We start from the raw sequence: 27,980 nt of genomic DNA, 5'->3' as shown, positions 1-27,980 counted from the left end.
ACTGAACTGAACTGAACTGAACTGAACGGGGCTGTCAGCGCCACAGAGCTCCCGCGGGCCCGGGCAGGCGCTGGGAGGAAAATCGCGAGTGCTGGTAGCGCGCAGGCGCTGGCGATGGTTGCGCATGCGCTGAGCCCGCTCGCCGTGCGGCCCGGCTCCCTCCGGCGCTCCGTACGATGCCGCCCCTCGCCCCGCGGCGGGGTCAGGGCGCGGGCGGCCATCTTGTGGCGGCGGCCCCGGCGGGTTGTTGTCGGTGAGGCCGCGCCGCGCCCCCCCCGCGGGCGGAGCAGCCCCGGCCCCATGTCCTCCTTCTCGGAGTCGGCGCTGGAGAAGAAGCTATCGGAGCTAAGCAATTCCCAGCAGAGCGTGCAGACGCTCTCGCTGTGGCTCATCCACCACCGCAAGCACGCGGGGCCCATCGTCGCCGTGTGGCACCGGGAGCTCCGCAAAGGTGCGCGGGGGGGTTTGTCCGGCGGCGGCCGCTCCGGCAGCCCCTGCCCTGAGGTACCGGGGAGTGCGGCCGGTTCCTCCTCGCAGAGCTCCGCGGGTCGGCGCCGGGAGAAGTTGGTGCCCCGGGAGTTTCTGGGAGCCTGGGCGCTGTTTACCTGCTGTTGTTGGTGTTTACTAAACTTTGGGGGGAATACCACGTGTGAGGGGTGGATTCCGGTGATATAGGCGGCGTTTTTGGGAAGGCAGAGGATGGAGGCACAGCCAAGTGTGACATGAGAGTGAGTGGATGCTCAGCTCTGGGTGGGCGGTTTGGGTGTAAAACAAGAGATGTACCAATTAACTTCCCCTGGCTGTGCTCAGGGGAACTTGGAAGTGCTCTGGCTGTTTGACTCCGTTTTTAAATTTTGGGATTGGATTGATACAACTCCCCCATTATAGAATTAGCGAGAGGAGATACGCAAAGAGAAAGTAGTTGTAGAAGTCTATAGAACTCTTTGGTGCTATCATCCGGAAATATTTTGTGCGTGTTTTTCTTGCAGATTAACAAAAGGTAATTTCCCAGATAACTTCATCCTGAAGTCAAGGGGGACTGCCAGTGCCTAATGGAAGGTGCTCCTGCCGATGGCAGGGGGTAGGAATAACGTGATCTTTAAGGTCCCTTCCAACCCAGACCATTCTGGGATTCTGTGTGGATGCCCTGTCCCCAGGTGCAGCTCTGAAAACAGCCAGTGTTACCATTCCCCTGCGGGCTACAGCGCTCTGAGCCCCTTGGAGCAGCTGGCATATTTACAGTTTATTGACGAGTTTTTGGAAGATCTGTGTTTGCCCTTTTGTGGAAATGAGCACCTTTGTTTTTTGCGTTCTGTGTGTTCGTGGTTGTTTTACTGGGGCAAAACTCCCCAGTTGTGGCCATATTGAAATAGAAACTAGTGGTGTCAAAATAGGAAAAAGTAGGATATATTGAAGAAATTTGATGTTTGGAGCATTGTTTGGAAAATTTTTGAGTCTCCACAATAGCTTTCTCAGTTTCTCTCAGTTCTGAGTTACACTGTTTAATTCAAGTATTTTTTCCTGAAGTTAATTAATAAAAAATAAACTAATTTTTGTATTAATTTGCTGGTGAGTTAGACCAGCTTGTTTTAATTGTGTTTAAAATTTATTGGTTTTTCAGAGTTGAGGTGTCATTGTGCACAAAAAACATTAAACTCATGTTTCTTGTATGAAGTAATTAAAAAAGAGCAGAAGGCCACTTGAAAGCCCCTGATTTCCTTTGCTAATATGGAAATGTTTTGAACTTTGTTTTTAGACTGCAAAGCTGTAAACAACTTTGAAAGCCCTGTTAATGATTCTAGGTGAAAGAAATGAGAAATAAATGCAAACTCTCATTTTGCTTTTTGCTTTTTTTTCCTCCTTTCTCAGCAAAATCGAGTAGGAAACTTACTTTCCTATATTTAGCAAACGATGTCATCCAGAACAGTAAGAGGAAAGGTCCTGAATTTACCAGGGAATTTGAATCTGTTCTTGTGGATGCATTTTCTCATGTTGCCAGGTATGTTGCTGTATTTCAGCTTTTCTCTCTTGGGATTTGCGTTCTTATTGTTCAAAGCTTAGTTCAGTTGGATTTTGTTGTTTTTTAAACGTAGAGGTGCTTGTACCCTCTCTGTAGTAGAGATTGGATCCTGACTGCTTTGTGGTTGGGGAATGTTTAGTGTAAATGGGTAACTGTGTGTGAACCAGTCCTTCACAGCTTCACATCTTTGTTCTCTACGTGCAACTCCTCTGGACTTTGTTTCAATTGTTACCTAAAGATCTGGCAGATCTGTTTATGGGCAGTGGAATTGAACAGTTGGGTATGTTTATTAAAGCCATAATGAATGACTCTGCCCCATTGTCAAAAGACTTGAAAAGAAGTGATGTTTTGGGTCACTGGATTCTCACCAGCCTCCTGGTTTGAGCAGTTTCTTTGTATGTTACCTGATCAGTAATATCCTTGCTGGAGGAAGAAAGAATTTCATAGTTAAAAGGGAAGAAGTGATGCAGCCACTACCATACCAAAAATGCACCATTGTTTAGTTAAGGTTGTGTCTACATGGCATAATAAGTCCTGTTATCTCAGCTAAACAACATTTGCTCTGTTATGTGTTCTAGAGGGCTGTCTGACTGTCAGTGCATGCTCTGAGTTCATTTAAGTGCCTAATGATCCAATCAGCCTGCTTTTAATTGGAATGTTATTGGCTGAAACAACTGTTTAAAGTTAATACTCGGAGTTGTAATCTTGTCAGCTTCAGGATTTTTTATAAACTCTTATTGCATGTTCTGAATTGTAGCAAGTTTCTTCTTTCACATCTTTCCTACCCTTACTTTGAGGTGGGAATGGTGGGGCACTTCCAGGCAACCTTTAGATCAAATAAAGGGGAAAATTTGCCACAAGTGTGTTTTGCACAGTTTGTCTCAGACAATATGAAGAAGATTCTCTCCAAATGTTCACATATTGCAATGTGTGCAGCTGCCAGTTTGGAAGATGCTCTCTGAAAACATAAGGTGTGTTGATCAGCTGATCTGTAATGATTTCCTAATCTTTGAACAGAGAAGCAGATGAGGGCTGCAAGAAGCCCTTGGAACGATTGCTGAATATCTGGCAGGAAAGGAGTGTGTATGGCAGCGAGTTCATCCAGCAGCTCAAACTGTCTATGGAAGACTCCAACAGCCCCCAAACAAAAGGTGAATGCATACTGCTTGTCATGTGTGTTTTGTTTTTAAATTGGTGCATGTTTCACTGGAAGTACTGTGAGGACTTGAGCTCTGGGCTCGTTTGGTTGAGTTGTTGCCAGAGCCAATGATGGAGATTCTTCAGGACCATGTTGAGAAGTCTGATTTTCATTAAACCCTCAGTTCTGGTTTGCAGGTGTGCTGTCTTGTGCCTTGGGGCTGGCAGTGAGCTTAACTGGGCATGATGTCTGGAGCTGCTTGTGCAGATACAGTGCTCCAGGGCTGCCTTTTGGGGTGAAAGCAAGGCAGTCATGCAGGGAACTGTTGTGTCCACCTCAAATCAAGTGTCCTGCTCTGCATCTCTGAGACTGCTCAGCTGGGTTATTAGAGTGTCTTATTCATCACTGTTAGTGCTTTCATTCTGATATTAATTGTTTTGTTTTCCATAATTACTGTATTTAATTATGGTGCAGCAAGGAGTTTTGAATAATTGAAGTCTGGAATATATGCCCGAGAAGCTTGTCTGGTCCCTTTTTTTCTTATGCCAGATAATGTCATTTGGAGAAAACTCTAACTTTGCATAATTTAATATCATTAGAACATCACAGTTATAACCATTACTGCATGGGTCCTGTGAGAAACTGAGCATAAGCTTGTGTTTTCTATGCTTTGATTTACTGCTTTGGCAGATCCTGCCTCTTCTGTAGCACTTGGAGGTGTTTCACTGGTAGTACTCCAGTGGAAAGAGGGGGAGCAGTGGGATGCCTAAACTGTGGAAGGTGAGGATCATTAAAAATCAGGAGCGTTCTGGTTAAGGGAATGAATATTTGTCCACCTTACAGCTGAAGGAGGTGGGTGCTCCATTCCTGGAAGTGTTCAAGTCCAGGTTGGATGGGGCCCTGTGCAAGCTGGTCTAGTGGCAGGTGTTCCAGCCCATGGCAGGGGGGCTGGAATGAGATGGCCTTTAAGGTCCCTTCTGTTAAGCCATTCTATGATTCTGTGAAGTGTCAGTGTCTTCAAATGAGCTGGAATGACATTGCTGCTCTGGTCATATTTTTTTCTATTCCCCACAGAATTCTGAAGGTATGAGCGGGTTGGTTTGGTCTTATGGCTCTTATGCCATTCTTAGGTGGTGAAAACAAGGCCTGATCGAGTTGGTATTTAATGTAGAATTAATATGAAGATATGAGCATGGATGAGATCTGTGTGTAAAGACATCTCTGGCTGTAGCTTTGTGCTTTTTCACACACTGCTTTGGGCAGAACTGCTGGATGGGTGCTTTAGCAGCTCACACCAGTGCCCTGACCAAAGGGATTGTCCCATCTGTATGGAGACAGAGGGAGTCTGTACTCTGAGCAGCGAAGGTGAACAGTCTCTGCATGAACTGGCTCATGTTTGGGTTCCACTTGTCTGGGTCCAGTGAATGAGGCACCTGTGTGTTATCAAAGGCCAGAATTTACACTCCTGATTGCCCTGACCTGATTAACTGAGCATTTGAAACTTTAATTTACCTGGGTGTTTCACAAGTGTTTAACTTTGAATCTAAAGTCATTGATAATTGATACCATGTGTTATTTCCTGGTCATTTGGCAACTAGCTGTTGCTCAGTGTTCTTTTCCTTTGCCTGAGGGTATCAACCACTTCTGCTACTGTTGTCTTCTCAACTTAAAAACATTTGTACAAAATCAAGCTTCCTAAGAGTAACAGATCTTTGTCTGTGGGAAGCAGAGTGAAGGAAAAGGAACCCTTCAAGAACTGCTGTGTGCACAGCTTCACTTGGCAAGAAACTTAGTTTTTGACTGGGTAATTAGAGATATGAATGTAGTATCTTTTATTTGAAGGAAAGTTCAGGCTTTTCATGAGAGTGAATGTTACTGCCTTGTCAGTTCATGGTCAAAAAGAAATTTGAAAAATTCAGCAGAGTTATCCTGTGGGTTTTTTCCCTTGCTTTGACTGGTGTGTGTGCAAATTAGCTTCTTCATGATAAGAGCTATTTTCACCTGATGGTTTTATGGATTTCTGAGATAAATTAGTGTTTGAGTTTCTGGTGAGTTGTAAAAGGTGTTTTTGTGGTTGCTATATTCCATTTTCAAACAGGTGAACATAAACAAGATGGAGATTAGGGTGTCCTGGTTTACAGATAGAACAATTGTCTTAAATCTGTAAAACCATAGTCCAGAGCTCCTCCAAAGCCATTCTGGCTCTCTGGGTTTGTGGACTTCCAAGGCAGACACAGCTGAGAAATAGGCAATGTCAGTGTTTGTAGATTGCTGCAAGCTGTGATGTTAAAATGTTGGAGCTCCCTGAGGGCATCTGGTGCTGTTGATAACACCTGGTGCTGTGGTAACAACTATTCCTCAGCTCGAAGTATGCCAACAGGTCAGTGCAGGTAGTTCTCTGTTATTTTTCATACTGCAATGTCTTAAATTCCTTGTCTGGTGGGTGCTTCTCTCTGAGAAGGATGGCTCTGCTTGTCTTGAGAGCACCACTTAGAGTTGTGAGACTTGCCAAAATGCAGTGGAGTCCTGTATCAGCGAGGAAATAGATCTTTAAAGCTCATCTGTGAGTGTTTCAGTGGTACAGTTTGTTTCTTGTTTTGTGAGTAGCAAGACCTTGGGTAATGCACAGCAGTTCAGTTGTCTGCACATGCTGAGTTCCTGCTGTGGAGCAGAGCTGATTTCCCTTCAGAGAGACAGAGGGGTAAGACAACCAGCCCTTTCTAAGCATTCTATTCCCTGTTTTGCCTGCTCAGTGGTGCAGCTGACTACCAGATTTTAGTCTTTCGGGTTCCTTGAGGAGATATGCATATGCATGGAAATGAGCTTTTGAATATTGATACATTGTTTTATCTCTAAATGTATTCATTAAGCTTGCATTTGCTTTCTCATTAATCTCGTTTTTATTAGAATGTTTCTTTTCACAAGCAATAGAGAAGAGAAAAACCACCCATTTCTCTCAAAGACTGGAAAAACTAGGTCTTAGAGGTTTGATGTGAAACCCTTCAGGCAATACAGCCGATACACCTGATGTGTTTTCTTTGTGCTGTCTTCGTAACAAGCAATTGAAGAAGGTCCTTGAATGTGCTGTGATGTAGGAGTGTGTCGCTCTTAACACAGAGCTGAGCTGCTCCCCGACTGCTTTCATTGTGTTTATGTTGCAAATTCTGGCACAGAAAGTCAGACCTGTATTAAAATATGGAGAAGAACAGAGAGGAGAGCAGGCAGGGAGGCTTCTGAGGGTAGCTGAAATAGAAGCACCTGGACACAGGGCTAGGTATGGTTTTGGAGCAGCTCAGCTCCAGTTGTGCTCACCCTAGGAGAGGCTGCCAACAAATATATATTGTAATGAGAACTTCAGCAAGCACAAGTTACCTACCCCAAAGAGGGGAGGGTATGGAACAGTTGGAGGGGCTGCTGGCTCATTAGAAGCCTGTTTACCTTTGAACAGGCATCAAGAGCTGAGTACAGAAAAGTGAGCGCCTGAACTGTGAAGATCCCTCAGGTGTCCAGTTGACAGGAAGAGCTCAGTTATCAGCAAGGCCTTTGACACTGTAACATTCCTCAAACCAGGAGATGGTGTGTAGCATAAAAGTTGGTGCAGAAGTACTTTTGCCCATGTTTGTGGACTCTGCAACAGCAAAGTAACATTCTGGAGTGTCACTGCAAAACTGTTAGGAGAGCAGTTGTCTGTCATTTTGGTGAAATGGAGAGTGCTTTGCCCTTTGGAGGTTTTTAAGGAGTAGTTCAGTTTCTGTGAAGAGCACAGCAAAGCAGGAGAGCTGACTTCATTGGGGTTTCTCTGTCTTCTTTATGTCCATGTCAAGGTGGGCTCTTGATTTTCGTGGAAGAAGCTGTCTGTATTCTACAAGGATATCTTGATTGTCTTGGATATGTATTACGTTCTGATCAGTCCTGGATGTTCTCGGTGCTTGTTTTCGTCTTCTCTGGCTGGATTTGACATGTTTTTCTACTAGTGTAGGTTGTGATGGTTAAATTACTCCTGGCAGGCAGATTTTTTAAGTTACCCAAGCAGGGTGTATTATAATCTGTGCTGTGCTTCTGTTCTCTTTCAGGGGTCCTTTTGCTACATATGCTCTTGGGTTTGCAAATAAGCATAGGGGTTTTTTACTATTTTGATGAAATTGAGATAGTGTTTCTAGAATTCTCCAGTGACTGCTGCTTAGGTTTGTAGGTGCTCAGTGCACCGACTTCAGAGTGGTTCCAGTCAGATTCACTTGGCCTTGTTCAGGTGGAATATTCAATGAATTCTGAATCCTTTGTGTCAGAGTGGTGAGCAAGTGTAGTGCTGTGTCTTGTGGTAGACCAGTTGGCAACACAGCAGGAATAACTCTTCAGCAATTTGAATCCCATCTCTCAATTTAATTTCATTTGTGCAGTCGCTGCGGTCATGCATTCTTCTGTTGGTTTGCTTGTGTTTATCCTCTGTTGGTTAATTATTTTATGATAAGTACATACAAGTGATAAATACAGATGACCTGTTGTGTTGGGCTGGGTAATTTTAAATGCTCTTTTTAGCCACTTTATCATCTGCTCATCTCCTGTTCAACCCAACTCATGTTTCTCGCAGACCTCAGTGGGCAGCAGCTGTTTTCCTTGTTGATCTGGTGCCTCACTGGCTTGTCAGTCAGATTGTCAAGCCCTCATATATCAATTGAATACATGAAATAATTAACTGTCCTTTTTCTAGCCTAGGTAGCTTCGTTTTATTGAACATCAACAATTCCTTTAGTTTAGGGTAACTTTTGTGTGCTGCTTTGCCTTCCATTGAGTGGGTCTTTTCTCTTACAGATGTATTTGTGTCTGCCTTGGGAAGGTCGTTCAGCTCTTTCCCCAGTGAGCAGGATGTAACAGCTCCTCTGATTTCTCTCCATTAGAATTAAGTTTATTCATATGTCCCACCTGACAAGGCAGGCAAAACTTTGCATTTAAAGCCAGACCTTTCTGTTTGGTTCCCCATTAGAACGGGACAGTCTGGTGATCTTGGATCTTCCTGTGAATCAAAGTATATACAGAGTCTGTTCTTGAACTCCATGATTATCTTGGCAAGACTTGATTCCACTGAATAGATGTTCTTAAGACCGTCCAAAGATTTCTTACAAATTACCCCATATCTTATTATCTTTGGTGGCAAGTCTGAAAAATGATCTACCTTCTTTTGAACGTTCTGTGGCTGGATCAAAGGCTTTATTAAGAGTTCTGACTCATTTAAATAAACTGTCTCTTCCCTTTCAAGCTAATGTTTTCCATGCTGAGGTTCATTTAACCAATGCTGTCTTGTTTTATGACATCCCTGTTTCTGAAGTGTTGCAGGTTACCTGCTTGGAGATCAGTTCATGCTTTGCCCATTACTGTTGTTGCTGCCACATCTTGGAGCTGTAGTTTCACAGAACTGTCCTGAAGCCCTTATTTTGATGGAGGAGTGGAAGGTTGAATAACCAGCAATTACTGTGTTGATTGTGGGACCACAGTGAGAATATAGTTGATGTAGAAAGATAACTTGAAATTCTTTTGTCCTTGTGTACCTTCATATCAGTGCTTCATTTCTACTGGTGGAAATCCTCACCTGTATGCTCAGTGTTAGCCAGAACATCTGAGCAGGGTTGAAATCTGTCATTTATTGACAAATAGCACATTTATTTGCCTTTCCTACCTTCATTGTAGGAGACAAAAACACATACAAAGTGCACACTGCTCGTGTATCCTCAGGCTGGCATGTACAGAGATACATGGGGGGGGGGGGGAATCAATCTTTTATTACTGTTTTGCATATGAGTTTTTGGAATATGATGCCAACATTAAAGTCCAGCTGTGGTCATCCCCTAGAGGGTTTAATCATCAGAGTATCCAGCTGGTGTAATTCTTTGAAGTAGAGATAGTTAAGGTGGGCAGATCTGGCATCCAAATGAGTTGTTTCTATGTCTTCAGTTGCAGAGGAGAAGAAGTCTTTAAAGCGAACTTTCCAGCAAATACAAGAGGAGGAAGATGATGATTACCCTGGGAGCTACTCACCCCAAGACCCCAGTGCTGGGCCATTGCTGGTACGTGGAATGGGTTGAGCCTGGGAGGAGCTCTGGAAGCCCTACGGCCAGCTCCCCTGTGTCCCAGCCACCTCCCTTGTGTCACAGCCACAAGGTGGAGCTGACAACAAGTGAAATGGGTTTAGTGGTGAGATGCAGTTTGGGGTTGAGAAGTCCGTGTGAAATGCAACAGATTCCTTTTTCCTACTGCAATAGTGTTACACTTCTGAGCAATTCTGGATAATCTTACCCAAGGTCTGAGTAGTGCTGCCAGGAAAGAGTCTCAGGAGTGCTAGAAGAACAGGCCATATCTGGAAGTATTTTTAAAATCAACATGTAGCCTCTAAAACCTAAAGCTGTGAACTGTTAATACACAATTTTCTTTTGTAGGCTATATCTTTCCATAAGTTGTTAAAAAGCACAACATTTGTTATGTTTGTATGGTGCTGGTAGGAAGACCAGCACTGAGGACTTCAGAGGCTCCATGTTACTGGTGTGGGGAAATATTTGGAATTAAATAGAAAATCATTGCAGCCATTTGAGGCTACAGAATGAACATATGTTAACCCAGAGTCTGTTTGAAGGGGATAAAAAATTACACCATCCATCTGGTAAACTGTAAACATTGAAAAATAAAAATAACAGTTGTCAAGGAAATAAGAGAAAATTTTGTTGTTGTTTTTACCTCCAGATGCCTTGCAGCTTATGGTTTCTCTTGATTATAAACATTGTTACTGTTGGAAATCATTTGCAGTTTGCAAGAAAGTAGTAAATATTAGGTAATGGACCTCTTTGTTTTTCAGATTAAGAAAATATTTGTTTAAAATTTGTCAGTATTTTAATTAGCTTTTAAACTGTTGAACTGTAGTTTAAAAATCAGTGCTTGTGTTTATGGGCATAGTGTTCTGTTTCAAAAACCTCACCTACTTCAGGATTTTTAAAACAAAAAGGCAACATTTTGTTCTTTCCGTACAGGGAGTTTCTCTGTTTAATTTTTTTTTGCACAAGGAAGAAATAAAACATGACAGGGAGGGTCTTCCTAGAGCTGTCCTCATCCATGTTCTTTTGAAGTTTGGATCCATTTTGAGTGAATTAATTCAAACTGACACATATTTCCTCAGTGCACTAAAGCCAGCTGAGAGATGAGCTGAGGGCACACCAAGGAGCCCAGTTTAGTTGCAGAAAGCCGTGTGCTTGCAGAGAGCTGAGTGAGGACAGCCTAGGCTTTGCAAAATGAGGAGATTACAACATTTGCTTTATAAGAAGAGCTTTCATAATCATTGGAGTTTCTAGTCAATAACAAGTTGCAGAATTCTAAACCTTGTCACGATGGAAATCTAATTCAGTTTTGTTTGGACAGATGGAAATTTGATGTTGGGTGATTTTGCTCTGTCAGAATGCAGCTTTGGAACAGAACAAAAAGGTGCCTGTACACTCCAGGGAGGCAAAGAGACTGCCAGGGATGCTTGGGTGGAAGATTCCAGGTCCCAGCTTGAGGCAGCACACAGGGCTGGTGGTTCTCTCAGACTGGTGTGGTCACGTTCTTCTCAGATATATCTTAAATGATCACTTTTCTTAATTAGATGGAGAAGTTTCCCACTGCAGAGTCTTGAGAAGGATGACCCTGCTGTAATTATGCAGGTGGAGCTAAACACTGGGATAGTATAAACTCAATGAATGCTCCTTGTGTTAGGTTTAAAAATTACTTGAAGAAAAATGGTGCCTTTCAGAGGTGGGTGAGCTCCTCTGCAGTGATCACATCCCTGGGAATAGGATGTGGTTAAGGTTACCTGGTTTTACTGTTGGCTCACTTGTAGACCGAGGATTTGATCAAAGCCCTGCAAGACCTGGAAAATGCAGCGTCAGGAGATGCGACAGTGCGGCAAAAAATTGCTTCCCTGCCTCAGGAAGTTCAAGATGTTTCATTACTGGAGAAAATTACAGGTATGAGACTGGAAGATGAATGAACATGGGTCCAAAGAATAACTTAGAAATCAAAGTGCGGGTTGTTTTTTTTTTAATAATCACAATGTAAGGTGGAGTGAATTCCTGCTTTTGTGTCCTTGATTTGTAGTTGGTGTAGGGGTAATTAACAGATAGCAGTCCTGTGAAGTAACACTGAAGATTAAATTTACATAGCTACTTCCATATTTTTGTCTTGGTCTGAGGCTTTTGTACTTGGAGAGCATCATCAGGATTTTGCAAGAATATAAAGGAAATTTGGCCAGAGTTCTCAAGTGGATGTGTTTGCTTTTGAACACCTCAACTGTTAAGATATCTTGAAGTATTATCAGACTGTTCTGAGTACACACATAGTCCTTGATTGATATATTTTTGAGTTCTGCCAGAGACTACTGAGGACACACATACTCCTTGATTGCTGTGGGAAAGGCAAATTGCTACCCCCGTTAATCTATCAGTCTTTTTTTAAATTAACTTTTGCAATTGCATTTGAAAAGTAATTTTAATAGAAGCATTTAGAGGTTGAACTGATTTGACTCTTGTTCCTGGAGGTAGTTTTAATTTAGAACTCATTATGAATTATCACTTATTTGGCTTTTCACAAAATATTCTTACAGTGTCCGACTGGACTGTGTGCAATTCTTAGATTTGAGTCAATCCATTTGAAATTTTTCATATATAAGAGGAATTAATAAGTGCACACTGTGTCTAAGTGTAGAAACCGCCTGATTTATTTACCTGAAGGTACTTCCTAACATTTAAATTAACCTGTTCATAGAGGTTTACTATTCAAAGATTTACATCCCTGCTTTCACTGATATCTCTGCAAGGATTAAATGCAGCCAGTTATGTCAGTGTCTAAAATACAGCCCACAAAGGGTGTATGTCCTATTTCCTGTATATCCCTGTGATAACAGCCCTTATTTTCCTGTCAAGCCAGAAGTATATTTATGAACAAGATGTTATTGTGCCTGCGGCTCGTGAATCGCAGCCCTTCTGTCAACAATTGGAAATTTTAAACTTTGTCCTCTAAATCACCCAACGCTTTTGCACGCAGACAAAGAGGCCGCGGAGCGGTTGTCGAAGACGGTGGACGAGGCGTGTCTGCTGCTGGCCGAGTACAACGGGCGGCTGGCGGCCGAGCTGGAGGACCGGCGCCAGCTGGCACGGATGCTCATCGAGTACACCCAGAACCAGAAGGATGTGCTCACGGAGAAGGAGAAGAAGCTGGAGGTGAGTGCCCGTTACCAGGCAAGATAATTGGCTCACCAAACGCTCACCCTGGACTCCTAATCTATGGGTTTCTCCTGAGGGAGGTGATTCCAGGTGTTATCTTTATCTGATTCCATGTCTTACCTTTACATTTTATTCCAGGTGTTAGCTTTACTTTTGGTTCTAGGTTCTAGTTGTCTTTACACTTGGAGTAAAGTGGGTTAGAAAGCAGTGTCATATCTGGAGAGTGCAGATCTTTTCTGATGTTCAGTCTAGATGTTTCAATGCACCTGAAAACCCCAGAGCTCTATACTTCTTAAAGAAAAATAGATTTTCCTATCACATACCTTATTTTGTTATGATATGCCCTTTTAAAAAAAATTTGCCTCCCTTTGCCGTAATCAGCTGAGCGTTTTTTATAATGCTTGGGTTTTTTAATTCCCTGATGGTTAGGTGACCTTCATCTGCCTCCTGAGCCCCTGCTTGTTCAGGGGAAGCAGTTTAAGCCGGGTCTTCTGCCCTCTATCCTTTAACAGCCACCTACCCACAGCTTCTGTGGTGCAATATAAATGGGGCCCATAGTGAAAGACAGTAACTTGTGTTTCCTGTACAACCCCTTTCAACAGGGAGAGCAGGACCCTGAAACACCCTGAGGCTGAGCTGAGCCCCCCTTGCTCAGCCCAGCAGCATTTGAGGCTGTGCAGCCAGCTGTTTACAGCTGTTTATCCTAGACGTGCCTTCTCCATGGAAGTTCTTTCTGCAGCTCGTTTTGGGACTAGCGAGGAGTTTAATTAATGGCTGTGGTTGTATGTCACTCTGCCATCTGCTAAACTGCCCCTTGGCGGCACATTAAGGGCTTCTCTGCACCGAGTGCTGGTGATGAGCAGCTGCTGCAGGGTGGGATGGGAGGGGATGTGGAGGACAAAATCTCCTGGAAGGAGACTGAGCTGCAGCATTTGCAGACTCTGTTTACTCTCATGGCAAACCTCGTCCTCTGACGAGGCAACATTGTTCTCAGATAAAATTAATTTTGAGTGTTTTCTTTGCCTGTGTTTATATTGGAGTTTCTCAATGCCTTGTGACTGAATTTCTTCAAGCATAGCATCAGTCTTATGACTGAGTCAGAAAAAACACTTTTGGACATGGATACAGATGATGCCATGAAACCAAATCTTGTTTGGCAGCTGACTTATTTTCTGTGGAAGTCTTGGGTCAGGTTTTGGGGTTTTTTCTTGCTAAAAGAAAGACACCCATGTGTATGTAAAAAAAAATACATAAATTATAGACATACTGCTGTTTCCAGTAAATAGGTAGCAAAATGCTGCACAATAATATTTTAAAAGGCCCAGAACAATTCATAATTTTGAGTCAGTTTGAGACTGTGAAACTGAGAAATCCATGATGACATGATATTAGAATTTCTAATGCATTAGCTGAAATGTTGTGACAGTTGTGGAGGTTTTTTGTTTGGAAAATATCCTTTTGGTAAAGAATGTGACTTGAAAATTGTAACTTTGGCAGAGGCAGAAGTGTAACCCTGAAAATTGTTTTGCTGGCTGAGTTGCTTTGTTAATTATAGTAATCCTGCTGATGGGAATGGGATAGGCTGCCTGCTCACTGTTATGTGTAAACACAGTTCTTCGCTGCATTAGAAGATAAAGAATGATCCTATTTAAATATTAGGCTCTTACTAAATATCTGTTTAGGTTGGCATCTTTGTCATTCTGCCAGACAAGGTGGCCTCAGTGCTGTAGCAGTCTAAGCAGAGTTGCAGGAAATACCACTCCAACAGTTAACATGAGGCACAATTGATATTCGTGTCAGCTCTCAAACCTCAGTGAGGGATGTTGCCTGATTACAGCGTTCCATTGTTCTGCCCTTGTAGAGGGTTAATAAACAGTGGAAGATGCTGGTTACAGATAAGGCAGGCCAGATCTGCTTATCAGTTTTGTTTGAGTCTTTGATGTTCTCACAGTATTGATAAGCCTGGATTTTTCTTTGTAGTGCTAATAAGCATTTTACTAGAAGGATCTGAAACCTTTAGCAATTAAAAATGTATTAAAAAACCAAAACATTTACTCAGGCAAGGTCTGAAATGAGAAAATAACTTAATCTAGTTTTACATATCTACTCATTGTAGGCTTTGCTCTCTTGAGGTATCTTTTCCAGAATCTTTGGTACTTTGAGTTTTTCCTCTTGTGCTTAAAGTTTCCTAACTTAGATGAGAGGGTGTGTTTGGACAGAAGATGGATTCTGTCATCCTCGTCTAGCCAAGGCTGTTGGTTGGGGAGAGGGGCTTCTGACAGAAATAAGTCAGGGCTATATTTTCAGAGATGGAAATAACTAATTTGGAAATGACTCTGGATTTTTTTGCATTTTATTTACTCATAAATTATTTTACTGTGGGAGCAATGGATGTAGCTAATCTGTGTCTTTTTGAAAAGCAGCTTTTGTGGTCTAAAGAGCTGCAGTTGTTTACTAATCCTGTTAATGCTGTCCCTCATGAAACAGCAACTTGTCGAAACAGTCATAAACTCAGTGTGCTTGTGTCTAATGCTCAGAATACTCTGCATGTCAAACCCCTGTGAAACAGCTCTTGTCAGCAGTGGCAGTAAGGCTGTTTGAGGGACACTGCTGAGGAGCATGGCTTTGGAAAGGAATTACACATCAGCATGGATACAGCTGGCATGAGTAAGGATTGAAGCAGTGAGGGGCAAAGAAGCACTGGTGATTTGAAGGGAGAAAGCTGCAACAGAGCCGGAAGATCATAGCATATGGTCAAACTCTGGTTTTGGGGTAGCAATGGGAAAAATCAAAGTGTAATAATTATGATTCCTTTATTCTGGGAGTGGTATTGTGGTATTTTGATTGTAGTCTAAGAGCACATAAGAAAGTAGATTGTCTTTAATTCTATCAGTCACTAAAATCAGCAGAAAATCAGCAAACTGATACTGAAGAGCCTATAACAAGACATGTATTTTCAAAGGTGTGTATTCCTCATGTTAACTTCCTGAAGGGTATGGGGGATACAGTCATTGAACAGCTGAACACTGAATTTCTTTTAAAATGGTGCTTCATCCTGCTCAGCAATTGTCGGCTTGATACTGCAGCTGCTGTTTGATCTTCTGTGGCTGGGATAGATCAGAGGTGGCCTGGACATTCACAATGGCAGATGACAGGAAATAAAATACACTTTCAGACAAGTGTAAAAACAGGAGCTGTTGTTTCTGTAAGAATGAGATGTGTCCTTGTATCTCACAGCAGTATTGAACTTCCAATGGAAGTTTCCAGATTTGTGTTACTTTTGGCTATTGCTACCCCATTACAATTACTGAGCACAATCAGCTGGGGAGGTTTTTTGTCCTCCAGCACCTGAGCCTGCAGAAGTTCAAGGAGAATTGTCTTTTGAGGTCAGAGCACTCTTCTGGAATGCATGGCAGGCAAAGAGAAAAAATCCAGGGAATAAGTTTGTGCAAAATGGAAATGTAGTGGGGAGAACATCCCATGTTGGTGTACCAGGCAGCTGTAAAATGAAATCAGATAAACAGATGGGACTGGAAGAAAAAGTAGTGCAAGGAAATGGCAAATTGTGTAGAAGCTTCATGGGTACCTGAAATAATTAGTGATGGTAGGAGACCTAGAGTGAGTGGAGGGAGGGTTGTTTTAATCTGATGGGGAGAAGAGGCAGAAAAAATAGGGAGAAGATTGTGCATTCAGAATTTTTGGTTTGACGTGCAGTCAGTGAAGGCAATTCTTCCACATACCTTCTGTGTGTGTGTTGGTGAAAGGTGACATGAGGAGCACTGTAGCATAGGCAGTGTGTGTGGAGCAGTGTATGTGCTCAAATAAATGTGTGTTTAAATGTCTGCAGCTATAAATCTAAAGAACATACTGTATTTAAGATCCAGTTCAGAGGAAATATTCTGACTCTTGGCTGCAGCTGAAAAATTGTCACTTAGAGTCCTGCTGAGAGCTCTGGGGGTTTTTAGATGTTTGTGGGTTTTAATATTCATGGCTTCAAGGCACCTTTAATAAGGTGTTAATGCCATGCCCACAAAAATTTGCAAACCCTCTTTGATAATGCACCTCTGAGGGATGAAGTGCATTCTCTCTTGAGGTTTTCTGGACTGCCCAGCACTACACATTTTCTTGAAATACAATTTAGTTCAGTGGGTTAATAGGCAATTTATTGCTGTGCTGCTTCCACTGCCTGGGTCTCTGTAGTGTGTCACTGTTGGCACGGCTTTGTGGCTGCTGCTTCCCTCAGACAGGAATTCTTGGGTTGTGTGGTATTTTCATTTCAGTGGTTTAGACAGTGAAATAGGAGGTTAAGTTTTAGGATTCCTGCCAGGAAACAAAATTGTCAGTATTTGTGTCAAAGAAGCAGGAGCAGCTGTGGGGAGCAGCAGCAGAGTGGGGTCAGCTCTGCAACCCTGGCAGGGAGATCCTGAGCTTGGAGCACCCAGACAGTGCCAGAGCTGGGTCTAAGGACCAAACTGGTGACTAGTGGGGCACCAGTCCCGCCAGCTGTGAGCCACTGGTGCCTCTGGGTGTGGGACAAGAGCCCAGGCTGCTCTGTAGGGATGTGAGCTGACAACTGCAGGGAATGTGGGTCTGTCGGACCGTGTATGGCTTGAGGCAGCTGCTGTGTTTCTTTGCACAATGCAGTTACAGTTCTGTTACTTTGTAGGTGCTTGTAGTTGTTTATAATTACAGTAGTGCTGCAAGTAGACCAATACTAAACAATAAAAGCGAATAAAAATAATTCAATATTAACATACAATGTTTTTTTCAGTTCACTGAAGTGAATGAGTGTATGACCACTCTCTTGCTTAGTTAGAAAAGTCACTAAGATGCTTGGAGAGGTGAATATCTAGCTGTTGGCTTGTGCCTTGGATGTGGATTTTTGTGGTGAGCATCAAATGCACCCCCCTCAATGTTTATTTCTGGAAGGGTATTTGGCAAATGAAATTATGATTTGTGTCTATGATACCGTGGCAGCAGCCTGGGCTTTTTCTGAGAGCTTTTGAACACTGCAGAGGTTGATGCATTCCCAGCAGCTGGAGAAATGCTCTGTGAAGGCCTCTACTGCTGCCTCTTTGGTTGTCCTAAACAAAGAGGAGAGCAAGGAAACGAGTTACAGTTTGAGAGGGTGTAATTCTGCCATGAGCAGAAACACCATCCCTGCTGAAGTGTGATGAATGATGCTGCAGAAGAAAGGAGCCTTGTCAAATTTGAAAGAGCAAGACTGAACAAATTTAAGGTCTGAAAATGAACTGAAGACTCTGTAAGGAAATACATCATTCAATCTCTGATTCCTGGACTGTGTCTTTCAGATAAAACCTCAGATTTGCTGGTTTAGTGCTGATGCAGAATGAGGAAACCTGGCTTCACCCTGGCATTTGGTTTTGCTTTTCTTTTGAGGAGGGTTCTGATGTGATGAGCTTGTGGAATGGCAGAAGTTTTTCTTTCTGTTCTTTTTCTAGTGACTGTTTAAAGTACTTTACATAGGTTAAGTGGCAAGGAGCAGAAGCTAAGGAATACCTAATCAACCTGCTGCAGGAGTGTGGTGTATTTAATGTTTTTAAAGAGAGGTTTTACCTGAACGTATAATCACATGGCTGTCACACTTCACTACATACTCCCCAAATTTCTGCTGAGCCTCTGATGAATTTTTCCTCTGGCTTGTGGTCGTCTTCTTTCCTACAGATGCCTCAAGCTGCATCATATCAAAACTGCGCCTGACCGGCTGCTCTTCCTATTCACTTTCCAAATTCTCATTAGTGCTTAGCTGGATGTTTTTTCAGTAGATGCAATTGCTGTGATGACTTACAGCATGTTCCTGCTTGACCCTGAGCAGGAGAGGATGTGTCCAGTGCACACTCTGAGCCAAAATAAGCTGAAATCTGTGCTGTGGAACGTGACAAGGTGAACCAGGCCACACAGCACTGCTCAGGATGAATTTCCCGTCATGTTGATTACAGTCAGTTCTATAATGTTCAGGCATGGCTGCTTTGGTATGAAATGTTCTGTCAGCTTCATTCAGCGGTGGTTAATTCTGATTTTGCATTTGTTTCAAGGATTGAGTATCTAATTCTCTTGGCCACTGAGGATGTAGAACGCCACGCACTGAAAGGAAATGTTGATTAGCAGAAGCATCCATGTGGCACAGTGCCAGTTTTTTCCTCTCGTCCTGAAACTCCTGCTTATATCAGAGATCTCATTATTTTGTCTAAAAAAAAGCAAATAGCATCCAAATACTATTAATCTTAATATAAGCCTACTGAGCAGTGAGACAATTAGCTCAACACAGAATATAAACAAAGGCCTCGGAAAGTAGCAGCTTCTTTTAACTCGACTTTGTGTTGTTCAGTTTTATGGAATGGAAGGACCTTGTGGAAAAATCTGCAAGGTGCAGTTTCCAGGCATGTCACAGGCTACATGAAAAACATGGTTTCCCATAAAACCTGCTTCCAGAGTCCTGTGTTGCAGGATATGGCCAGAACTTGTGGAAAAAGCAAAGCCCTCAAGCTGCAAGGGGGTTCCATGTCTCTACTGCTGTGTATTCTTGCAGGGAGCAGCCAGCATTCCCTGCCCCAGCTCTGGCTCATGGTCTCTCCACTCCTTGGCAGCTCTGCCAGGAGTCAGCACAGTATCTCGGGCCCAGAGGGATGGAGAGGGTTTAAGCATGGAGCTGACAGTTTTTTACCATGCTCTGTGATGTGTATCCAATCTGTCCAGTAAGTATTCATCTATTCTAGGAAATCTTAGTTTCTGGATTACTCCCTTAGTTTCCATTCCTGAATTCAGTGATGTTTCTCTGAGCCAATTTTTAGAGGTTTGGGGGCTGTTGCTGCCTTTTCCATGTGAGAAATTTTTCTCTTATTTTTTCAGTTTTTTTTTTAACAGGTAGGATTTAGGCCTTTAGTATTGACTAGGTAATGCTTGCATTTACTTATTAGTAAGGTGGAGTTACTTAGAATTGAAGGGAATATGGTTCTCAAGATGACTTGATGTTTATTTTTGGTCAGCATATAAATACAAAATTCTCTCTCCAAACTGGAAGGATATTTCTGATAACTCAGTGTTCCATGTAGCCCTCAATGTAGAGTATCCCTGAAAATAAGGACATGCTAAGGGCAATATTTTCCTAAACACTTGAAGCTGTTAACTGTGAGTCTGGAAGCAGGTTGGTGCTGTCAATATGCAGAGAAATTGCTCCTAGGTCTATGTGTTTGCCAACAGCAGAGTGGTTTGGACACATCTTGGTGGTTCTTCATTTGTCAGTGTGTTTTATGAGAACTGGGCTGTCAGGAAAGACATTGGCAAGGTTCAGCCTCCCCTAAGTAGCTCTACTGGGGAAGGAATGTTGTTTGCATCTAATATAACTCTAATGGTCACGCAAATCATCTTCAGCTCAAAAGCCATCGCATTCCAGTCCTGACTGTCCATGAGAAGTGGTGGATCCTGGTCACCCCGCCAGGTTTGCCCTGAAAATGGGTATTAGGACATTATTATTAAAGGACATTAGTCTTTCTATGGAGGTTGTACCTGCTTTTACATAATTGTTTTATGTGGGTCCATAATTGGATCCATAAATCCAGAATTGTTTTGTGTGGATCTTGGCAATTCAAGCCATATTTGAGGTATTTTCTTGGCTTATGCCTGGAATTTACAACTTCTTTTCATTTTCACTGCCCATTTTTCAGACCTGGAGGACGTGCCAGCTGCCTTGCCCTTCTTTTTTTTTTTTTGGTCCTATCTTTAGTGAGAATTACTACAAAAAAAGAAACACCTGCTGATACTCACTCTTGACAGTCTGGCATTCTTGGGAAGGAAGTGCTGCTCATTCTTTCCTGGCTTGATATCCATCACTCCCTGACAGTGGTCTGAATTATGGATTTTAAAGTGTTTTTAAGATGGTCTTCTGTGGATCTCCAAGTCCAGCCTCTTTCACCTTCTCTCTGACAGCATTTGGAATATAAGAGCTCAATAGATGTTCCTGCTGTCTCTGCCATGTGTGCAGGAGCTGGTGTGCTGCTGTCTCCTGCCCCCAGCACTGGGGATGTGCCAGCTGAGCACTCTGGGCACTCTCTCTCCCTTTCCCCAGGGTTGGCTCCTATGTTCTTTTTGAGAAGAATCCCAAGTGTTGGAATGCTGTGCCTCCATGGCATCCCTTTTTATCTGCTGCTGCTCTCTATTAATGCTAAAGAATCTGGGGGGTTTGTTTTTGTTCTCTGTCTTCATCTCATGACTTTCTCCACTTGTTTCTCTCTTTAAGAATTCCTGAAAGAGTGTGATTAGGGATGTGGGTACATTCTTTTTTTGGTCTTTGCCTCTCATTAAAACAAGAAAAATTCCTCACAAATTTGTGTGCACCTTGAGGTGCTTAGGATTTTTTTGGTTACTGTTCTCTAGGCATGAGAACAGCACCCTGCAGTTCATGGAGCTGGGAGGGGTTTGTTTGGACTAGATTATTTCACTGTATATCCTGTGTATGTTAACAGAAGTGTTTGGTTATATTAACTCACTCAGCCTCATAAAGGATTTCAGTTTGAATTAGGCTGTTAAAAGACATTCCTGCTTGGTGCTGGCAGGAACTTTATGGGATACACTTACATAGCCATTGCAGGGTTATCGGGAGTTGTTGCGATTGACGGCTGCTCTCACTGTTCTAATTCAAAATAATGAAACACAGAGAGTGTAAACTCCTTGCTTGTAACCCCACAGGAACTGCTGTGCTTTGATGTTTGGAGAAGGTGAAGAGAATTTCCATCACTGAGAAGGTTAGAAAGTCTGGATTAAAGTTGTAAACTCTTCAGAAAGATGTTTTGATTAAACATGTGCCTAGTTTCATTTGATCTTCAGAGATATAAACTTCTGTTCTCTTTGCCAAGTAATTAAGAAATGAAAAGTAAATTGATATTCTAGCTGGCTATGTGGCAGTCTGTTCTGTGTATGGTTTTTTTATCTTAAGTTCATTGTTTCCTGCATCCTGGAGGTGCCATGAAAAGTAGGCCACATGTAGTTGAGTAAAGACTGGCACAGTCCAGAAAAAATTACATGCTACTGCAGTTTTATTCCTTCAATTGCTGTCTTCTGTGACTGTTATGTTATGTGAATGTATAGAATCACAAAACTTTGAAAATTGCATAAGCAGTCTTTAATTAATCTTCTGTATTGGATAACTTGGACGTGTACTAGGCTGCTCTTAAGTGGCCTCTCACCAGAATTGACCAAGTTCATTCTTTCTTCCATTTTCAGGGTCCAAACTTTTCTTTCTTTCACTATGAACACAAGTCAATGGTGTGTCTGAGACATGGGGCAATTTCTGCACATGAGAGATTTCTTACTGCACTTTTACTACTCAGTCCAGACCTCATTTGTGGAAAAAATACTTGCAAGTTTCCTCTTTGGAGATTTTTAGCTTGCTCTTTTTTCCCCTCTGTAATAAAATCCTGTAGGTGCTAGTGTCTGTATCCAGTGTGGATGTGCTTTTCCCTGGTTTACATTCAGTGGTCCTACACGTGTTTCCATGGTGTCCCTGCTGTGCCAGTCTCAGGGCACAGCTGCTGGGGTTGTGATGTGAGCTCATAAAGGAGGCCCTGCTTGACAATCAAAACTTGGGTTTGATTTAATGACTTGAAAGGGGGAAATTGGATTAATTAAGTGTTCAAAATTGATCAAGTTTGAAAGCAATGAGCATTTTGGCAGCATAGTAATACCTGTGGTGTGCCTCAGCCTGTGGCTTCTGCCAGTGGAGGGGTGTCAGAGGAACATTCTGGCAGCAGCTGGGAGTCAGTATTTGGGGAAGAACACAAGGATAAAGCAACTCTGCACTGACACTTTTCTTAAATGCTCTATCAGGCCCCAGTGTGTGCTGGTTTGGGGACATTTTACATGTAAAATTAGTAAGGCAGGGTAGGGTTGTTAGTTTAGGGATGCCAGAGCCTGTGGGTAGGCAGTGGATTTGGGGCAGATGGCAGGGTCTGCAGTCATGCCAGCAGTTGCTCAGAGCACCAGGGCCTGGCCACCTTCTGTGAGTCCTCACCTGGAAGGTACTCCTGGCTTAACTAACAGCACTGTTAATTAACCTGTGCTTAATCTTTGTTCTCTTGTCTTTCCCTCAGGAATATAAGCAAAAGCTTGCTCGGGTAACCCAAGTGCGCAAGGAGCTGAAATCTCACATCCAGAGCCTTCCAGACCTGTCACTGCTGCCCAATGTCACAGGAGGTCTGGCACCTCTGCCATCTGCTGGGGACCTGTTTTCAACAGACTAGAACAAACCATGTGCCCCAGTTTTCATTATGACCAGCAGAAAGAAGTAAGAAGACTCTGGTGTTGGCTGGAAGTCCAGTCTTCCAAGATCTGCAGTAGGAAGGAACTTGCAGACCCTGCTTTGAACCTCTTGGCTGCTCGTACTCACCCTCTCTGTGTACACTGGCTCACTTGAGGGGAGGAAGAGGAGTGAGTTTTGTGAGCTCTAAAGGGAGCGGGGGCGGTCTGTTTAGGCAAACTTCTCTCATCTTTTCCCGTATTCTTTAGTTGCTGTTTGCTCTTAGCACTTGTTACCCCCACAAAGTTCACGAATCATGTACACACATACCTGGGAAGCTTCCAGAGGAAGGTTGGCCATGCAGCATCTTCCCTCTGTACAAATATTGTATGATTTCTGAATAAGTCTCATCTGTTTTAGTTGGGTTTCTGATCCCCATCTCTGGGAGCAGTGGAATGGCTCCTGGGCCTCGTAGGGATGTGTGTGCATGCGAGTCCTGAGCCACAGTGGCATCAGGGGAAGGCATCTGCTCAACAATGGTACAGGGAAAGATTTTTCCCAAACCTGCAGCTCCTCATAATGCTGTGGCCTGATGTGAAGGTAGTTACCATTTGGCATGAATGTAAATTGAAGTTACAGGCAATAAAAATAAACAGCTTTTCTTTGTGAATTAGAGGTAGGACTCATAAGTTACACTGTGCTGAGCAAAGCAGAACTGGATGTTACCTAAGTGGGAGTGGAAGTAAATTTTGTTCTAGCTACCTTAGATTTATACCACATTTTTCCTCTTCATTATATCAAATTAGATGGTGATGGAAGCTTTGAATTAATGACCTGAGAGGCTGGAATGGTGTGTGGCAGTTGCTGGTGTCCCTGTGACAGGCACTGTTAGGTCTGCTCTCAGGATGGTTACATTGAAAATACAATGATATAAACTCTCTCCATAGCTTTAGTGAAGTTGTCTGATGCACAGAAGTTAAATGTGGTATAAATATTTATTTATATAGAAAATAGGCCCATATATATGCATATATCCTGTATGCACATGTACCCTGTCCATGCATGTAGATATTAGAAGGATGTACTTAATTTTGTGTCACAGATTGTGAGTTGATTTTTATAATCAGGAAAAGTGTAAAAAACAAAAAAGGTAAATTTAAAAAGCTCTTAATTCCATTATGTTGCTGGCTAGTGTTTTAGCTGCCAGGGGTGTAGTTACATTTCAGTTTGTGTGTTAGGTGTGACAAGCTGGACTCTGATCACTGAACCATTCCAATCTGGATACAATTCTGTTTAAATTTAGCACCTCTCACTATAAAACAGGTTCTGTTTCTGGAGACACTTGATCTGGTAACACAGGTTTTGTAAGACAGAGGCTGAAGTGAGCTGAGATGCTCTCTGTGCCTCCCTGTGGTCTTGAGCTGGTGTCAAAACCAGGAGAAGAAAAGGCAGCAATGCAAAGCTCATTCTGCTCCACATTAATTTATTTTGCAGGCTGTTCAGCAGCCCGGTCAACATTCAGTTACAGCAAACAATGACACAACATCTTTTGATCATTCAGTTGTTCAGAAGCTCACATCCTTTTCCTACTGACACTTCCTTTTGTCCTTTTTTAACGCTCCTTGCACCCTCACTGCCCAGCCAACAGATGTTTTTTTCTCTTTAGTTTACAGGAATTTTTCCAGTGGCAGAACTATGCGTTCCCTGAGTCACTTTGACTGTGCAGCCTTTTATGGTCCAGACTTTAGAGTAAGCACTATACATTCTCTCTGCTTTTGCCAAAAATAAAAAACAAAAGAAAAAAAAATAAAAAATCCCAAACCACCAAACTTCAAGAACCCAAACCAAAAGACTCTTTTCCATCCTGATTCAGCTCACAGAGTTACCCCGAGGCTGTTAAACCAAGTTATTTTGAGCATTGATTGAATGTGTATCCATTATAGGACAAAAACTGTCAAAAACTGATGTAGACAAATGTGTTGGCATCTCACGTTTGTGTTTTGGGCAGATCTGTGAGAGAGTTGTCTCTCTTTTTATTTTTTAATTGAAATGTTTTGATTTTTTTTTTCTGAATATATGCGTGTGTTTTATTTTGCTTAATTTAAATGAAGTCTTGTGGGTTTTAATTTTATTTGTTTTACTTTTTGGGCAAAGGGCATCTGGTGAACTAGGTGACATTTTCTGAAGGTTAAACAGATTTCCCCACAGTGTGTCTTTTTTAACAAAAGCTTAAATCTGTATATTAATTGACTTAGGAATTAATTTAGACATATAGGCTGCCATTTGACAGCAGTATATTCTGAAATGTCTCATAGATATCTATTTTTGAATAAAGAGGGTGTCATTGAACAGTAGTGTCCTTACTTCTTTCCTCAATGCTCCGGCACCCTGTGGGTTTTGTTTGGGATTTTTACCCTTCTAAAGCCCAGGCAGTGACTTGGGGAGATCCTTGTGTCAGTTTTCCATGCAGAGTGGAAATGTGGCATTTCTGTAGGACATGTCAGTTGATACTCTGGGGAAAAATACAAATAAAAGCCAAACCTGGAATGGGAGGAAGGTGCCTCCCTGCATGAGCACCAGGAGCTGCTGTTCCAGCAGGGTCAGTGTGATCAAAGCCTCTCAGCTTTGGGGGTCTTCTCATTGCCCTGGGAGTTAATTTGGGAGGTTCTGGGGAGGCTTAGGGGTTCTTCAATTAACCAGTCTGCAGCAGCCTCTGTGGGCAAACAGTGATTGTTTCATATGCCCTGGAGAGTATCTGCAAAGCGGATTATGTTTTATACTGATTTACAAATCTTCCCTTAAAGGGCCTATATTTAGCACTGCTTTCACAAAGCCTTGCAGAGGCTGGGCAGTGTTGTGGGAGAAGGAGGGAGCTGGTGTGGTTCTTCCTAGTAAAAACCACCTTTGTGTGGTGTTGCAGGAACTAAGGTGGGGTTTTCAATGACATAAATGTGACAAGTACTGGCTGTCCTTGCCTTTACAAATCGGGTTTTTGTTGTTTTTTTAAGAGCTGGAACAAACACCTCTAAAAATATTTGATTGTTAGACAGCTGCCTTTGCAGTTCAGTACCTCAGTGCACTGTGTGCATTCCCGACTGTGTAACCAAGGAATGGTGGTTTATGCACCTGTACACGGTGAGGAACTCACTGCTGACTAACTAACAGATTAACTCTGAGATCCCAGCTTGTGATGGTGATGAGGAGGGGCAGGATGAGCCTTGGAGTGACAGAGGCATCCTGTGGGGGGAGGGTGGGTGGTTCTGCTGCTGGAGTTTTGACCCAGGGCATGCTGCTGTGGGCTTTGTTTTTTTTGAGCCAAGTTTTGATACATTCCCTGGTCAGTTCCAAACTTCATGTATATTTATCTCTAGGATTATTTGGAAAAAGTATAAGCTGTCCCTAATGCTCTGAAAAAAAATGACCCAGTAAAGCACTTGGATGAAATTTCACAGCAGACTTGGCACCAGTCTGTTGGAGTGAGGCCGGGACACATATTTGCCGCTGATTTTGCTGGCTTTTGTGATGTGCCACGGGCATCCATTGCCTATTTCTCACTTCCTGGAAGGCAACAGTAGGTAGAAAACGTGTTCTTTATTTTTATTTTCAGTAGTAGTTTCATGTAATGACATTTTGGAAGAAGTTTAATAAAGGCCAAGGCCCTCACAGGCTGCCATGTGTGCTGGAGCAGATGGAATCATGGTCATGCTGGTCATGTATAGGTTTTGAGGCAAAACCCAGGAACCCACAGGACCAGCCAGCGTGGGAGGGGGATATTTAAGGAAAATAAACTCTTTGAGTACAAAAATGTCCCCTGGGTGCAGAGCAGCCTGGGGGACTGGTGTTCTACAGCCCATCAAGACTGGATTCTGGACAAGGCTTGCAAATCCATGTCCCAGTGTTTTCCCTTGGCACAAGGATGTGATGGGTTGCAGCTTTGCTGGTGAATGGTGGCCAAGCATTGCACTGCTGCTGACAGAGCAAATCTGTGTGACAATTAATAGTAAATCATTCACAGATTAGGGGTCTTGTCCCCTCTTTCTGGGAAGAGGCAAATCTTGGTTCGTCTTTCTGGGAAAAGACAAGTCTTGTCTTGTTCTGGGAAGGGACAAGCAGCAGACAGTCAGCACATCCCTCTGCTGCCAGCGCCCAGCACCCAGTCCTTACTGGTTTGTGTGTCAGTGCAGTGTGAGGGGCAGGACATCCCTCACAGGGCATGGACAGGGGTGAGTGATCCCCTGGGAAGCTGCAGCAGGGATCAGGCAGGCACAGAGAGGCTGGTGGTATCCATGGACTGGCCATGCTGGGAGGAACATCTCTCCACAGTGTCTCCTGCACCTTCCATGGCTGTGGAAGAGGGGATGGTTTCCCATGAGGGTGCAGAGGGACCTCCTGCCATTGGAGGTTTATTGTCTCTTTTGCTGTTTGATGGTGCCTCAGTTGTCCCGTTGGACCAAGGAGAGGTGGAGGTTGGTAGAGGAGGAGAGAAACCTTTGGAGAGAGCAGTAGCATTTGGAAATCCCACAGTTTTGTTCTTGTGAAAGCTCTGATTTATTGGAGTTTATTCTAGTTTCGATCCATCAATGAAGGTAAGTTAAAGGTCATCAAGTCTAAAATGAGTTTACAATGAGTTCTTGGCAAGTCAGCATCTCCAGCGAGCCGAGGTATATCCAGAACCTTTCCTCCCTGAGTGCTCCTGCTTGGCTTTGGCACTAGCACTGCATTACAAACCCTCCCACGTGATGGATACTGAAAATACTTCATTTATAATTTATTGCTTGCATGGTGAGAGTTCCAACGGGTCTGATGTGCCAGTGATCCAGGATGGGCACAGGGAGATGGATGCAGTGTGGTACCACATTGCTGATCTGGGATGGACACAGGGAAGTCAACCTCAGCTCTGTGGATAATGGAGGAAAAACCAGCCCTGAGAGCCAACCCCTGCCACTAAACTGTAACTGCAACGTTTGGAGTCTGTTCCCTTCTCATCAGAGCAGCCTTGCTCAGATGGATGGGAGTGACCTTCAGGAATAGCTGTTCTAATGTTTATTTTATCAGGACCCAGCTCCAAAGCAGTGGAGCTGCTGGTTATTTTTACCCAGCCCCTGAGCAGCTGGAGGCCTGGCTCAGCAGAGCCCAGTTACAAACGCTTTAAAGAGGGGCCGTGCATCATTGCTGAGCTGAGGAATGTTCCTGACAGGGAAGGCAGCGCTGTTCATGCCGTTAACTCCTTCAGGGTTCTTTGGGGCTCCATGTGCTCTTGGCACTGGTGTCTGGGGGGGTTGGTGCTGCCAGAGTTGGGGGCTGGTATGGCCCCCACCCCTTGCCCTGAATGCA

The 27,980-nt window shown here is 43.2% G+C and overlaps 1 protein-coding gene across 2 annotated transcripts; it reads left to right on the top strand.

Annotated features, from left to right (window-relative positions):
* The first annotated feature begins 81 nt into the window (after window positions 1–81).
* On the top strand, window positions 82–24,995 carry RPRD1B (regulation of nuclear pre-mRNA domain containing 1B). Of its 2 annotated transcripts, XM_058850254.1 has the most exons (8): window positions 82–451; window positions 1,870–1,999; window positions 3,038–3,171; window positions 9,105–9,217; window positions 11,014–11,140; window positions 12,216–12,391; window positions 21,101–21,156; window positions 22,501–22,632. In XM_058850254.1, the coding sequence occupies exons 1-7, from the start codon at window positions 115–117 to the stop codon at window positions 21,131–21,133; spliced, it is 1,050 nt and encodes a 349-aa protein (XP_058706237.1). In that variant the 5' UTR covers window positions 82–114; the 3' UTR covers window positions 21,134–21,156; window positions 22,501–22,632. The 2 variants fall into 2 exon arrangements, with proteins under 2 accessions (XP_058706237.1, XP_058706236.1); XM_058850253.1 differs by lacking the exon at window positions 21,101–21,156 and having other exon boundaries at window positions 120–451; window positions 22,501–24,995.
* Window positions 24,996–27,980: the final 2,985 nt, after the last annotated feature.

This window comes from Poecile atricapillus, chromosome 15 (assembly GCF_030490865.1).
Source record: "Poecile atricapillus isolate bPoeAtr1 chromosome 15, bPoeAtr1.hap1, whole genome shotgun sequence".
Taxonomy (NCBI): Eukaryota; Metazoa; Chordata; class Aves; order Passeriformes; family Paridae; genus Poecile; species Poecile atricapillus.
The sequence above is the reverse complement of the archived record's forward strand: the minus strand, read 5'-3'. Positions and strand labels throughout refer to the sequence as shown.

Coding starts and splice junctions, on each gene's coding strand:
- RPRD1B (XM_058850254.1), top strand. CDS start 115: ATGGTTGCGCATGCGCTGAGCCCGCTCGCCGTGCGGCCCGGCTCCCTC. Junction 2,000..3,037: donor GCATTTTCTCATGTTGCCAG/GTATGTTGCTGT, acceptor ATCTTTGAACAG/AGAAGCAGATGAGGGCTGCA. Junction 12,392..21,100: donor AGAAGGAGAAGAAGCTGGAG/GTGAGTGCCCGT, acceptor GTAACCCCACAG/GAACTGCTGTGCTTTGATGT.